The sequence below is a fragment of the Crotalus tigris genome, unplaced genomic scaffold (assembly GCF_016545835.1).
Source record: "Crotalus tigris isolate CLP2741 ecotype Arizona unplaced genomic scaffold, ASM1654583v1 scf7180000018599.1079084, whole genome shotgun sequence".
Taxonomy (NCBI): domain Eukaryota; kingdom Metazoa; phylum Chordata; class Lepidosauria; order Squamata; family Viperidae; genus Crotalus; species Crotalus tigris.
In genome coordinates this window covers 111,369-127,038 of record NW_024097097.1, presented here as the reverse complement: position 1 = coordinate 127,038, position 15,670 = coordinate 111,369, and the positions used below count along the sequence as shown (strand labels likewise).

Below are 15,670 nucleotides of genomic sequence, written 5' to 3'. Positions count from 1 at the left end.
ATGGGGGCCTGGGCAGGAGTGGGACAGATCTGAGGGTCTCTGGCAGAAGGGGGTGGGACCAGGGCAAGTGCCAATGCATGGTCCACTGGTGGAGCTTCACCGTTCCTCTCAAACCATGCGGAGGGGCTGGATGGTGGTGCGGGCTGCCCGGAGCCCTGGGCAGCAGAGGTCAAATGCCCAGCCTAGCCCTTGAGCACCCGCAGCACCAAGCCCAGCCCCACTTCCCCAAGGGGGTGCCCAGCTGCATTTACCTCCTCAAGGCTGCTGCTGCTGTCCTTGCTCTCCTTAGCCTGGTTGCTCATGATGGGTACGAGGGCAAAGTCAGAGGGAGGCCCATTCCCTCTCCATGGGAGGAGACCCGGCTTTGTATCCAAGCTTCCTTAGCAATAGGATGGGAGACCCCTAGGATAGGCCAGGAGGAGGGGGCAAAGGGATGGTGAAAAGGCAGCAGGGCAGGACTAAGGCAGGACTTCCCTCAGACCCTCCCTCTCCTTCTTTCCTTCTTCCTAAGTACAGAGTGATAAGAAAATATTTGAGATGAGGGAGGCAGAAAAACAGGCAAGAAACACAGCTGGGGAGATGTCACCCTTCGTGAGGAATGAAGAAATGCATCATAGCCTGGAAGTGGCCAGCACATGGCCCTCACATATCTGGCTTGGTGGGCTCTGGGGAAGGGGATGCCATGAGCAGCATGAGAGTCAACATTACCTGCACAATGCCGCCCAGCCCCCAGCCTGCCCAGTTTCAGCAGGCAGCGGGGTACTTTCTTCACAGCGCCGAGAGGCTGAACCGGGTAGTGCAAATCCAAAAAGAAGTGAGATGCCACCCAGCCCCCGGCCTGCCCGGTTTTGGCAGGCAGCGGGGCGCTCTCCTCATAGTGCTGAGAAATTGAGCCAGGCGGTGTGAAGCTCACTAGCTTTGCATCTTGCTGCCTGCTGAAACTGGGCAGACTGGGGGCTAGGCAGCATTGTACTCCTCATCAGTTTCACCCCACCTGGCTCAGCTCTTGGCGCTTTGAGGAGAGCACCCCGCTGCCTGCTGAAACCCCTCCCCCAGAGCCCATCAAGCCAGATATATGAAGTAGATGAGGGCCATTTGCTGGCCACTTCCAGGCGATGGTGCATTTCTTCATTCCTCACAAAGGGTGACACTTACCCAGCATGCACCCAAGGGGCGGGGCCAACGCGGCAGGGGCTATTTCCTCACTATTTCCAGATGGCCTTATGGCGCTAAGACTGAATGCGTTTCAGCATAGATGGCTACCACAAAATTGTACATTGGCTCCCAGCCAGCCTGGGCCAGGGCCAAGGCAGTGGGGGCCATTCCCTCACTGTTTCCAGGATGGCTTCGCAGGCCACATGAAACCACTTCGCGGGCCGCATCCGGTCTCTGGGCCTTGTGTTTGACATGTCTGATTTATAACTTTCTACAATCAAAATCTTATTCACAGTTTTGCTGTTTACTTCAATTTTTTCAATTCTTAAGCTTATGGTTATTTTTTTTTAACCCAAGATTGAAAGCAGACTTACCTGATGTTTTCAAACTTCAAACTGTCTAATAGCTTAAAGGTAGCTAATGAACAGTTTCAAAACGTGATTAGAATGTGAGTGTCAATGCTGCAAATACTGTATATTCTTGCTTTGACAATATGCAAAACTGTCTGGTATTTACTGGGTTAATACATAGCTTAGAGTGGGTGTGTGTGTGGGTAAAAAGCCCGGGAAAGAAAGAGGAAGTAAACTTTTTTTTTTTTATTGAAAGTTTTTAAATTTTACAAAACAAATCCCTTCCCCAGACCCCCCCACCCTCCCATACCCTCCCCCACCTCCCCAAACCTCCCAAACCCTCCCCCAACCTTCCCAGAGCTGAGTACAGGCTTAATTAAAATTTTTCAAAAAAAACTTAAAACACATATAAATCCTAAGCAAATCTAAATACATTAAATTAAACAGGTTATCTTCTCTAAAAAATAATAATTACAATCATTAAACACGTTATAATATACTCTAAACTTTTTCTAATATCATACTTATATTATTATCCATCATTCTTTATAAACTCCCTCCAAAACACAAATTTAAACATTACTTTCTTTAAATATCTATACCTACAATATAAAATCTAATCTCTCCCTCTTTCTTTATCCTAAAACACAAAAATAAATATATAAACATTCATTATACCATTAAGACTAAATACTCTTTTGAATACTTAAACTAAATACTTAAACTTCAACTTCTTATCTAAAATTTTCATTCAATCTCCATAATCTTCTCTCCTATCAAAAAAAACCTTAAAAAACATATAAATCCTAAACAAATCTAAGTGCATTTAATTAAACAAGTTATCTTCTCTTAAAAATAATAATAATAATAAAAAAAACCCTCAATCATTAAACACATTATAATATACTCTATAATATATCCCTTTATGGATTACTGCCTTGACGTGGCGAAGGGGCTTGCGTAACTCAATGAAGCTACAAGCTATGCCGTGCAGGGCCACCCAAGACGGACAGGTTATAGCAGAGAGTTCTGACAAAATGTGATCCACTGGAGAAGGAAATGGCAAACCACTCCAGTATCTTTGCCATGAAAACCCCATGGACAGTACTAAAAGGCAAAAAGATATGACGCTGGAAGATGAGCCCCTCAGGTCGGAAGGTGTCCAATATGCTACTGGGGAAGAGCAGAGGGCTAGTACTAGTAGCGCCAGAAAGAATGAAGCGACTGGGCCAAAGCCGAAAGGACGCTCAGCTGTGGATATATCTGGTGGTGAAAGGAAAGTCCGATGCTGTAAAGATTTTTTCTCCATAGGAACCTGGAATGTAAGATCCATGAATCAAGGCAAGCTAGACGTAGTCAAAAAAGAGATGACAAGACTGAACATCGACATCTTAGGAATCAGCGAACTAAAATGGACAGGAATGGGTGAATTTAACTCAGATGACCATCAGGTATACTACTGTGGGCAAGAATCCCTCAGAAGAAATGGAGTAGCCTTCATAGTCAATAAAAGAATAGGAAAAGCAATACTGGGATACAATCCCCAAAATGACAGAATGATCTCAATTCGAATCCAAGGCAAACCATTCAATATCACAGTAGTCCAAATCTATGCCCCAACCACTGGTGCTGAAGAGGATGAAATTGACCAGTTCTATGAAGCCCTACAGCACCTTATAGAATTAACACCAAAAAATGATGTCCTTATCATCATGGGGGATTGGAATGCTAAGGTAGGAAGCCAAAAGATAACCGGAATAACAGGCAAGTTTGGCCTTGGAGTACAAAATGAAGCAGGGCACAGGCTAATAGAATTTTGTCAAGAGAATACGATGGTCATAACAAACACTCTTTTCCAACAACCCAAGAGACGACTCTACACATGGACATCACCAGACGGTCAATATAGAAATCAGATTGACTATGTGCTCTGCAGCCAAAGATGGAGAAGCTCTGTACAGTCAGTAAAAACAAGACCAGGAGCTGACTGTGGCTCAGATCATGAGCTTCTCGTTGCAAAATTTAGGCTTAAATTGAAAAAAGTAGGGAAAAGCACTAGGCCACTCAGGTATGAACTAAATCATATTCCTGATGAATATACAGTAGAGGTGACAAATAGATTTAAGGAACTGGATCTGATAGACAGAGTGCCTGAAGAACTATGGATGGAAGTTCGCAACATTGTACAAGAGGTAGCAACTAAAACCATCCCAAAGAAAAAGAAATGCAAGAAAGCAAAATGGCTGTCTGAGGAAGCTTTGCAAATAGCTGAGGAAAGAAGGGAAGCAAAAGGCAAAGGAGAAAGAGAAAGATACACCCAATTGAATGCAGAATTCCAGAGAATAGCTAGAAGAGATAAGAATGCCTTCTTAAATGAACAGTGCAAAGAAATAGAAGAAAACAACAGAATAGGGAGGACCAGAGATCTCTTCAAGAAAATTGGAGATATGAAGGGAACGTTTCATGCAAAGATGGGCATGATAAAGGACCAAAATGGCAGAGACCTAACAGAGGCAGAAGAGATTAAGAAGAGATGGCAAAACTACACAGAAGAACTATACAAGAATGAGCTTAACATCCCAGATAACCACAATGAGATGGTCACTGACCTCGAACCAGACATCCTAGAATGTGAAGTGAAATGGGCCTTAGAAAATCTGAGCAACAACAAAGCTAGTGGAGGTGACAGTATTCCAGCTGAGCTATTCAAAATCTTAAAAGACGATGCAGTAAAAGTGCTACACTCAATTTGCCAGCAAATTTGGAAAACTCAACAGTGGCCACAGGATTGGAAAAGGTCAGTTTACATTCCAATTCCAAAGAAAGGCAATGCCAAAGAATGTTCAAACTATCGCACCATTGCACTCATTTCACATGCTAGTAAAGTTATGCTTAAAATCCTACAAGCTAGACTCCAGCAGTATGTGGATCGAGAACTACCAGAAGTACAGGCAGGATTTCGAAGAGGCAGAGGAACTAGAGATCAAATTGCCAACATACGCTGGATCATGGAGAAAGCTAGGGAGTTCCAGAAAAACATCTACTTCTGCTTCATTGACTATGCAAAAGCCTTTGATTGTGTGGATCACAACAAATTGTGGCAAGTTCTTAAAGAGATGGGAGTACCAGACCATCTCATTTGTCTCTTGAGAAACCTATATGCGGGTCAAGAAGCAACAGTGAGAACCGAACACGGAACCACTGATTGGTTCAAAATTGGAAAAGGAGTCCGGCAAGGCTGTATACTGTCGCCCTGCCTATTTAACTTATATGCAGAGCACATCATGAGAAAGGCAGGGCTAGATGAATCAAAAGTTGGAATTAAGATTGCCGGGAGAAATATCAACAACCTAAGATATGCAGATGATACCACTCTAATGGCAGAAAGTGAAGAGGAACTAAAGAGCCTCTTGATGCGGGTGAAGAAGGAGAGTGCAAAAGTTGGCTTGAAACTCAACATTAAGAAAACCAAAATCATGGCATCCGGCCCTCTCAATTCCTGGCAAATAGATGGGGAAGAAATGGAGGTAGTGACAGATTTTATTTTTCTGGGCTCCAAGATCACCTCAGATGGGGACTGCAGCCAAGAAATTAAAAGACGCTTGCTCCTGGGGAGGAAAGCTATGGCAAATCTAGACAGCATTCTAAAAAGCAGAGACATCACCCTGCCAACAAAAGTGCGTATAGTCCAGGCCATGGTTTTCCCAGTTGCAATGTATGGCTGTGAAAGTTGGACCATAAGAAAGGCTGAGCGCAAAAGAATTGAGGCCTTTGAACTATGGTGCTGGAGAAGACTCCTGCGAGTCCCTTGGACTGCAAGGCGTTCAAACCGGTCAGTCCTAGAAGAGATCAACCCCGACTGCTCTTTAGAAGGCCAGATCCTGAAGTTGAAACTCAAGTACTTTGGCCACCTAATGAGAAGGAAGGATTCACTGGAGAAGAGCCTAATGCTGGGAAAGATTGAGGGCAATAGAAGAAGGGGACGACAGAGAATGAGATGGCTGGATGGAGTCACTGAAGCAGTAGGTGTGAATTTGAATGGACTCCAGAAGATGGTAGAGGACAGGAAGACCTGGAGGAACGTTGTCCATGGGGTCGCGATGGGTCGGACACGACTTCGCAATTAACAACAACAATATACTCTGAACCTTTTCATATCATACTTATATTATTATCCATCATTCTTTATAAACTCCCTCCAAAACACAAATTTAAACATTTCTTAAAAAATTGAAATTCCCTTATACATATTTAAATCTTTACCAATAACAAATTCCATCCACAATAAACACATTCCTTATCAGTCTCTCTTATCCATAAACCATAATCTTCTCTCCAATAACCAATTCCATCCACAGTAAACACATTACTTATCAATCTCTCTTATCCATAAACCTCGAAAGAAGTGCTTTGAAATCTGCCCTTAAAGGTAGCTCCCAAAAGTTTGTAAATCCTGCTTCGAGGAAGTAAACTTTTGACCTTCACACTAATTGGATAATGTGACTTATGACTGCAAGATAAGGGAGGGGTTTAGCAAGAAAAGTTTGATGCCAGCAAGAGGAAGTCAGATTCTGGCATCAAAACGCCCATGATGGTGACCGGCAATTTGTAGCTCTGTAATAAAGGCTTTAGGAAACATGCCTGAAAGTTCTTTGAAGTGCTTCATTAGTCGGAACCCTGACAGTGAGGTTGTGAACTTAGTGTTCTTTAAAAGTCTCTGTTGGAGATGCCAGATGGCTAATCCTGTAGTCTCCTGGCACTCAAAACCACTGTCCTGCAGTTTCCTCATGAGGAGCAGATGACCAGAGATCATGTTGGCTATTACTCATCCTCTCCTTATCCAGAGAGGATCCAAGGAAGCCATCCACTACCCAGTTCATTGATCTTTGCTGCAGTAATATGCATCACTTTTACAGAGTTGTCTTCAGTTTTACATACCTCTCCCAGAAGCCCATAGTTATCAAATGTATAGTAATATGTTGATGACTATTTGGTTCCTGTCTGCCCACTCCCTCCATATTCTGGCAGAATGGACAATGTCTGGGAATGGCGCTTTAGGGAAATGAAGATCTTCCTTTTCCCACTGCATGAAAAGAGATAGGAAAGGTCCCCTCCTTTGGTCTTGCTCTGAATTTAGCAGAGAAAGTGATTGCCTATGTGCAGGTGCAAAAGATTCATGGAAGCATCATTCCTTCTCTCTTCACCCAGAAAAAAGGACTGTTTCTTTTCCCATGGTCCGCTACCAAAAAATGGCAAATTAAACTTAAAACAGAAGTTTTCTGTGCACCCTTTTTTTGAGAAGTTGAATTGCAATGACACGAGCGTCTAGCTGATGTTCTGTTTTCTTTGTGGAACACAACAGGATGGTCTTTACTATCAATTATCCCTTTGTCAGATTGTAGGCATTATCTCAGAGCAATCCCACCTAGAAACCTACTCATCTTCGATTACAAAATGAAGAGGGATCCTTTACTGATGGTTCAGAGTTACCTTTTTCTTATCTCCTCATAATTTACAAAGGTCATACAAAGCAGCGCTCAATGCTTTTATGAAAAATGGAGCTGTATAACTATTTCTGTCATTCTACTTTGGGAATATGAGGTTGAGGTTAAGTTCAGAGGGAACTGCCATCTACTTGGACATTATAGTTCTTTCTTCATCCCTCTGCGCAACAATTTTCCTTTCCAGGATACATAAAAGGTAGTGATCCCAAGTTTTAATGACATCTTTTAATGACATCTGTGACACTTTCCTGAGTATCTATCCAGCTACCTCTGGAGGAATGGGTCACTGCATCCCAGTGCTCTGTCTATCTTTTGATATAGGAAGTGTTTTGCAATTGGTTATATCCACCCTGGCAGTTATATTATGGCAATGCCCATAATATGGTTTTCAAAGATTCAATATACCCACTGATCCCCAAAGCTGGGAAATCCCATTCTACATTTCTCAATAATCATGATGCTCTGGAAAATATAGCATTTTAAAATCACTAAATTGATGCTAAACAATAATATGCAATATGAAGTCTATAAGGATCGTGGATTTTTAGCTTGCTATTAAATGTTTTCAGATTCCAATAATCAGTTAAATTCTGATTCATTAAAGACAGATATTTATAGCAACACAATGACCAAAATAGATGTTCTGTTAAGATAGCATCATTCTCTTCTTCAGTTGCCAAATATTTGGAGGGCAAGGTCTGCTACATAAGGCTTCCTCCTATCTTTCGTATTTTATCTTGGGAATTATGCCAGCTATTGCTATATAGTTATATTAAAGGATATGTGAGAAGAAAAAACATGGTAACCCACAGACTGGTCAAAGAAGCCAATAATCCATTCAAAACTGTGCATGTCAAAGGCCAATGTAGACAGCCATTGTATGTCTTAATTTTTTTTCATCCATGTTCCCATCGTTCTATAAAGTTTAACAAATTCACACACACACCCCTTCCACACACCTATTATTTATATAATGGTCCATAAATATGATAGCCAACTCAGGAAAGGTTATTACTCTCATGCATACTTTCATCATGTATCACTCTGACCACATTCAGCTATCAATCTTCAGTGCTCTAGTCAAACAAAACATTTCCTAACCCTAAGCCTACAGTACTCTCCTTATTAAAGAGTTTCTCTAATCAACAAAGATACGGTATACAAACTTTGCCACATTTCTCAATGACCTTTTGCAGAGCAAAACTTTAGTCTGCACAGATCCTGCCTGGCATAAAGTCACACTGCACTTCCTCTTCTACCATTTCAATCAGAACTTCCCGGCACACTTAACTCCCCCTACTATAATTTCCACATTTCACTCTTGGCTAACTTTCCCTTTATGAGGAGAAATGATGACAGCATTCTTCCAATCATTAGACACGAGAATAGATCTGGTTTTCACATACATTTTCACCAGATCTCACAGCTAATTCAAAAGTAAACTACATTCCTATTATATTTTCCCAGTTGTGCCATCTACACCTGCAGTGTTACTGTTTTTCAATATTCTAATCTAATTATGACTTTCTTTTCATCATTATTTTTTCTTGGACCCTCCCATTTATAGCATTAATTTCCCTCCCACTGTTTGACTTATCATACCATTTCCACACAAATATTTAAACTCTTCCTAATGTTCCTTCAGTTCAGTTTCACCTTAAAGATAGTTTTATTTTTAATTCCATTCACTTTGCTGGAGGCTTCTCTTTTAGTTCTTTACCCATCTCCAAATTGTTTATTTACATCTAAATTGTTCTGCATTTTTCCTTTTTTTCTCTTAACTGTTCCTTGCTCATTTGCAACTATTCTTCTCTCTCTCATTCATTGTTTTTTTTCTTAGTCTAATTTTCTGCAGTATTTTAATGCATTTTTTCTAATCTACAACCTTTTTTCATTTTATTGGTCCATCTAATATCATTTGTCATGCTTCCCCTTAGTTTAATTCCACACATACCTCTGGCACTATATAACATCATTTCAATCTATCCCAAGCGGTTTCCACATTCTCTTTTTTTACATTTTCCATTCCTGTGTCATTGAGAGCTTAATCTATCTTTTAATACTTTTCCACAAAGGATTTAATTTTTCTCTTCTTGTAGTTGCTCTACCCTCATTCTAGATTCTTTCATTTCTTTATTTTATTCTATGTTCAATCCCCCCCCAAAAGATGTTCTCCTGGGAGTATTAAAAAGTGTTACTTTCCATATGCAGAACTCTCATCATTCTTGTATCCTTTATTAATTTTCTTAATATTCATAATAAACAATTGTTCCTGTCTCCTAACAGTCAGTTTCCCAACACTGATATCACATCCATATTGACTATTGCACAATTTCCTTCATATTCATTCCTAATCTTTCTACTATTACTATTTTTTGGAATGTAGCATACAACTATCACAAACCTTTGAATTCCTACTTTGTACATTGTCACAACAATCTAGAAGGCACCAATTCTTACTTTCCACCAACTCTTTCATTCATAACTGAGCCTACATCTTCATTTTCTTGCATGTATTCATCAGCGCCTCTGTTCAGGATCCAACCATCTCCATTAAAATCTATTTGTTTTTCTCCTTTCTCTTGGATTTCCAAATACATAACATATCTGTTTTTTTCTTTCATTTCATTGTTAATTCCTGGTTTTTACTACCTATTCCCTTCCATTCCAAGTCACAATCTTCCACTTCATGGTCATCACCATATGGGTTCACACATGTTGATTTGTGTTGTTTATGACTTTGGTCACCAAACTACCAGTTTTTATAATACCCTTGCCACCTGGAACATGGTCTGCTAATAGTAAAGACAGTGTCCATCAATTGTAATGGACTTTGTTCAGTATATTACAAATGCAGCAAAACCTAGTTTTATCCCAAGTATGCTTAGCCAATTCAGTGCAAACTAAGTTCTCTGCTTTAGAGAGTACCTTGCAAGCCAACATATTGTTGCATTCATCCTATCAACAAGGAGGTCTTTGAAGTAAACCAATACATAATGCACCTCTCTCTGTCATCATTTTTACTTATATAAATAACTCTAGACATTAAATGGGCCAACTAGGCATTCATAACAAAATACAAATGATGATACTCACAGTCTAGTGATTTGTTTGACGCAGTGGTTATTTGCTTGAAAAAAAAAGACAAAAGGAAGCAGGGGACTGATTCTGGGACACATTAGAGGAGCTTTTGGAGAATCAACTCAACCCTCTTATGTTTTTTTATTTATTTGTTCTTTCAGTGGGTAGCTATGCTCAATTGCAGCAGTCTTTTTGTGTGTCAACTTTCCAAATACTCCTATCAGCTGCAAAAAGGTTGCTTATCCTTTTCCTGAACCAATGAAATCAACATTTTTGTAATTCAATATTAGGGATTATGGTACATAGAATCTTATCTATTCTTATTTGAGAGTAAGCTATAATATCTTCCTTAGTAAACATGGATAGGATTGGTCAAATTCGTTAAATTAAAACAAAAATGGCATGCTTGATAAATGCTTACAATTTCATACTCTTTTTATAGGGTTAGTATAGTCCCTGTATCTATACATTAAATACTGCCACGGTAGAAAGGATTTTTATTTTGGCAAGCTCTGTTTTAATGGCAGGAGACAATATAAGAAAAAGAGTTGCCTACTTCATGTCCTTTCAGCCATGAGCAATGAGCTAAAATACCTCTTTGAGGTTAGACATATAAGGAGACAGGATATCTAGCACAACACATATTTTTCTTCCAGAAAAGAAGCTCAAGAATGATGTACACATTACATCTTCTTCAGAGAAGAAATGAGCATTAATTATCACAAGGTATAAAGCAAAACTTTTACCAAATGAAGGAACAGAAAAATGTCCAGAGTAGGCTTCTTTCCAAACAAATGATATGGTCGCTGTTTTTATTTATTTTAGTTAGAAAACATGATAAGGAAAACAAATACATTTGTTCTTGTCATAGGTTCAAAAATGCAATTTGTCAAGAACTATCCCTGTCATTTGACAGAGTAAGGCAGTTGCCAAGCAATGGGAAGATGTCTGAATTTATACAAGCAGCTATTTTCACACATGTTTTACTCACTGGCTATACTGAGCCATTTTCTGAGTATGTAGAATACATTGAATCATAAACAAACCCAAAGACCTCGGTTTGAACAGCATAGTAAGCTCAAAAAACAAAGAGCAATCTAATCTTTATATAAAGGCAATTTAAAAATCTTTAACTGACCAAGTAAGCATATTTTTTGAACACAGTCCTACTTGCCCTTCTTTTTACACCAGTCTATTATTCAAAATTGTATTGGACTGCTGAAGTATGGTTTAAAACAAAATGTTATCTTAAACATTTGTATGTCCACCCATCTTCTAGACCAGTGTTTTTCAACCATGGAAACTTTAAGCTGTGTGGACTTCAACTCCCAAAGTTGCCAAATTTTAGAAACACTGTTATGGACAGTTTTTGTATGTGAAATGAGAGGCATCATCCTGATCTTTACTTCAGGCTGGCCTTTTTTCAGCCAATGCTACCAAAAAAAAAAAAAAAAAAAAGATTTCATAATAAAATTTATTAAGTTATTTTATTAAGTCCATTTTGCAGCCATATTGTTGTGTTTAAATAGGCAAAATTTTACTATTTCCTGCATGAAAAGCTACATGGCTGATATATTTATTTTTTATTTCTTTCATTTTAAACTTTTGTGTGTCCACCTATCTTAAAACACAACTCTGGGCAGCTTACAATATTTCCTGTAGTGGCCTCACTCTTTACCTGTAGCAACATTGCCGAGTACCAAAGGATTGAGGGCTTGCAATCATTGTCCTTATATATAAAAAAAGAAAATGGGTGTTACCACCAGTTACAGACTGATCAGCCTCCTCAACTCAATCAACAAACTCTATTGAGATACCTACAATGGAAATTCTAGGACTAGCTAGAACAAGAAAACATACTTACAGAAGAGAAAGCCATATTTAGGGAAGAAGAATTCACCATTGACTAGTGCTTAGTGTTCGAACTTCTCTTCAGAAAATACTCCTCCTACAACACGACCTGCCTTTATGTTGCTCTCATAGACTTCAAAGCATTTTTGATTCCATACCTTGAGCTAATATATGGGGGAAAACTGGAGACCTCTTTGACTGACTGAAATTCATCTAATATGTATGCTTCATGAAGGGACATCATTCAAAATATGATGTATCCCTCAGGCCATCTCACTAGTGAACCTGGAACAGAAGAAGCTATAAAGCAAGGCTGCATATTGGCCCCACTCCCATTCAATTTCTATATGAACTTCATGGTGAACCATCTCCTTGACACAAACTTTCATTCCCCAAAACCAGCTGTAAGACACATCTGTTTTATTCAATGCAGATAATGCAGCAATACTCTCCTATTGGAGTTAAAACAACACTGAGAGCACTAACATAGCATTGTAAGGAAGACCAGCTAGAAGTCATCAGAAAACAAAAATCATGGCATTTGCCAAAAGACCCGAGAACCAATTCTGGGGGATAGATGGACAGAAGACTGAGAAGGTCTCCTTTTCAAATATCTGGGAGTAGACCAACATTCTGCCAACAATAGGAAACCCCATGAAAACACAGAGAGAAGCTCATCTGCCATCCTCAAATTCCTCAAAAGAAGAGGTGGCCACTACATTCCTGAAGCACTTCTGCAATATTCAAAGTCAAGTCAATAGCACAATTTCCCTGTGGAGCCCAGCTGGGCCAATTTTGCCTCATTAGAATTTGTCAGCTCCAAGTTTCTAATATTGTCTCTTCACTGTGTCTCTTCAATGCTCCCCTGAGATTAGAGACAGGCCTCGTGAAAGTATGGGCAAGTGACCATACTCAACTGCTGGCTCAGACTATCCTCTCCCCCACCCCCACCCCGAGCTTTGCCCCACCAATTGTGAGGGATGATTTTCAGTCCACATTAAAAAAAAGATAGTGACAACTACATTTTCATCCTTGGGCTTCTCCCTAGGTCTTCAGCATGGGATACAATCAAGTCAAAGCACTCATTAAACAGCATGAGGCAGACACAGAATAGCAATTAGACCTAACTAGGTTCCCAATCTTTATTGCCGGTTAACCTAACAAACACCCTGCCTCCCCAATGGCATACTTAACTGGCTTTGAAATGCCTAAACAATTGTAAGGCTTTTACTCTGGCACAAGTCATGCCTTCTCCTCAGCTGTCCTTGAAGGCCAATACAGGAAGGAGGGGAGGGAAGAGACAATGCCCCCGTGGCTTTGGACAAATAGAAACAACAGAATGTGTACTTCTCTAGTGTTTGTAGTATACAGACATTTATAGTGGTCTCATCTCACCATTATTGCATAAATATTCAGGGTGCACAGGACAATTTTACACTCCCCTGCTGTTTTCAGACATCAACCCTGCTATAACATACCATGTTGCCAGGTTGTGCACAGCAGTGCTTAAAATCCATCAGAAACAACTTGAGCCATAAACCTGTTTTAATGAGCACCTAGCTTGTTATTTTAGAGTGATTTGTATTGTTATGGATTTAATTTGCCACACATCTTTACACCCATCCATTATTCCTGCTTTTAGATTCTTTTAAAATTTCCTTTTAGATTGTTGTTTTTATATTTCTTACGTTTTGATATGTAATTTTTTATTCTGATTTATCTTTTATGCTTTTCAGTTCTTTATAGCCCATCTTTCTTTTGCTGGTCTTATGTAATAAAAGTTCAATTTGATTGATATATTCTGTCAACAATGTGGTTTTTTTTTTTTTTTTTTTTTAAAGATACCTTTTATCTTTGTGTGCCTTTAGAAATCCCTCCTCCACAGGCTGATCTTTCTGGCTAAGATCTCACCAGACCTGGCTGATAAAAGGTATTTGGCCGGTAAGTAAAAATTCTCCCTACTGTTTTCTTCAAGAACATTTTGAAATCATTGTCAGAATGTTTTAGAATGAAATGGGTTGGTTTAATAAATACATTCTGAGCTTCTGAAAGAACAACAGCTGGCTTGAATGGTTCTTCAAATACACAAAACTCATCCAAACTCTGGATGAGTGCAGGGCAGTGTAGGGCAGAGGAAGCTTCCAACAAATAGCACCAAGAATATTTTTTTCCCCTGTAGAATACGGCCTAGCTCAGACCTTGTTTTGTGTAGTTATACCTCACCTTTATTATTTTTATAAATAACTCAGGATGGCAAGTATAGCTAATCCTCCCCCCTCCTATTTTCTCCACAACAACCCTGTGAGGTAGGTTGGGCTGAGGGAGACTGACTAGCTCAAGGTCACCTTGCTGGATTTCACAACTAAAGTGGTACTAGAACTCATAGTCTTCTAGTTTTTAGACCAGCACCTCAACCACCAGACTAAAGTGGGGCCTAAATTAACCAACTGATGACCAGATATCAGCTGTCTTTAAAAGTGCAGCATTTTCTGTTTCTTGATCTTTTTTGCTGCTCTACTTGTGTTTATGCACCCTCCTCTCCCTTGCTGTTTTTAAAAGTAAACACTGAGTTTTATTTGGATAAGGGGGACAGAAGTCTATAATGCTATAGCATCGCCAGACAGACTCATTATTTTGTGAAGCAATTTGTGCTTACCTCATTTCTCCTCAGAGTACTGGGAACAACTATTTCTGAATCTGCAACGCCAGTATTGTCAGGGAGTAGGGATCACAGGCCTCTTGCTTCTCTATCCTACCTACATTATACACATACTAGAGGTAAGCTCACATCTCTCTCTCTCTCTCTCTCCCTGTGTGTGTGTGTGTATATCTAGTGAATGCATAAAATAAGTGATGTTTCTAACATGAGAATTTTGTGGGAATGCCATTCACGTTCATGAACAGTTTGAAAAGCCATTTATAGCTTTTTCAATACTCCCTTTTATCTCCACTGTTATTCAAGAAACCCCAAGTGGCAAGATGGTGCCATTGAGCTTTCTTGCAGCGAGAACATCTAAACTGGAGTAATGAAGGGAAACATTTCAAGTGAAACTAGCAACTGCCACCATTTTTCCTCTGCAGATAAATGCCATAGACTGTGAGAATAACCTTGAAGAATAGGAAAAAAAAGAGTCCTGAAGACAATGATCAGCTAAGAGAAATCTAAATCCAAAGCAAGAATATAATTTGAGAAAGAGTTTCAGACTTGGCCCTATTTGCTTTCTTGAAAATAAAGGCAGGGAGAGGAGAAGTATATATAGAGTCTGTCACTGGAATCTTTAATAAAAGTAGTTTTAGCAACCATAACTTTAACCCTTTGGTTAAATGTCTGTGGAGATTCTCAATCATCCAAGTCATGGTTGTCCCAAAGATGCTTTTTCCAAAAGGCAATTGGACTTTCTTGGGTTTTTTTCTTTGATAAAGTTTTGTATCTCATCCAAGAAGCAAAATGTTTTCAAAGAAAAACAACAAAAGAAAGTCTAATTGCTTTTTAAAAAAAGCATCTTTGGGACCCCTTGGTTAGGACTACCTTGAAGGACTGACTCTGAAGCCCCAGATAGTTTGGGAACCTTATATTCCTAGGCCAGTTACTCCTAAGGAACTTAAACTAATAGGAGAAAAAAACTAGCTTTTCAGGATCTGCACAAATGGGTGGAACTACACATGATCACCACAATGTAAAAAAGATGTTGAGACTCTAGAAAGAGTATAGAGAAGAGCAACAAAGAT

The 15,670-nt window shown here is 39.5% G+C and overlaps 1 protein-coding gene across 5 annotated transcripts in view; it reads left to right on the top strand.

Moving 5' to 3' along the window:
* Positions 1-15,670, top strand: part of LOC120313307 (testis-expressed protein 47-like) — a 43,106-nt gene that overhangs the window by 4,347 nt on the left and 23,089 nt on the right. For all 5 annotated transcript variants that reach the window (XM_039355084.1, XM_039355087.1, XM_039355089.1 and 2 more), the window contains 2 exons: positions 13,810-13,882; positions 14,613-14,719. In XM_039355084.1, the coding sequence (XP_039211018.1) occupies positions 13,810-13,882; positions 14,613-14,719 (180 nt within the window). The remainder of the gene's footprint in view (positions 1-13,809; positions 13,883-14,612; positions 14,720-15,670) is intronic.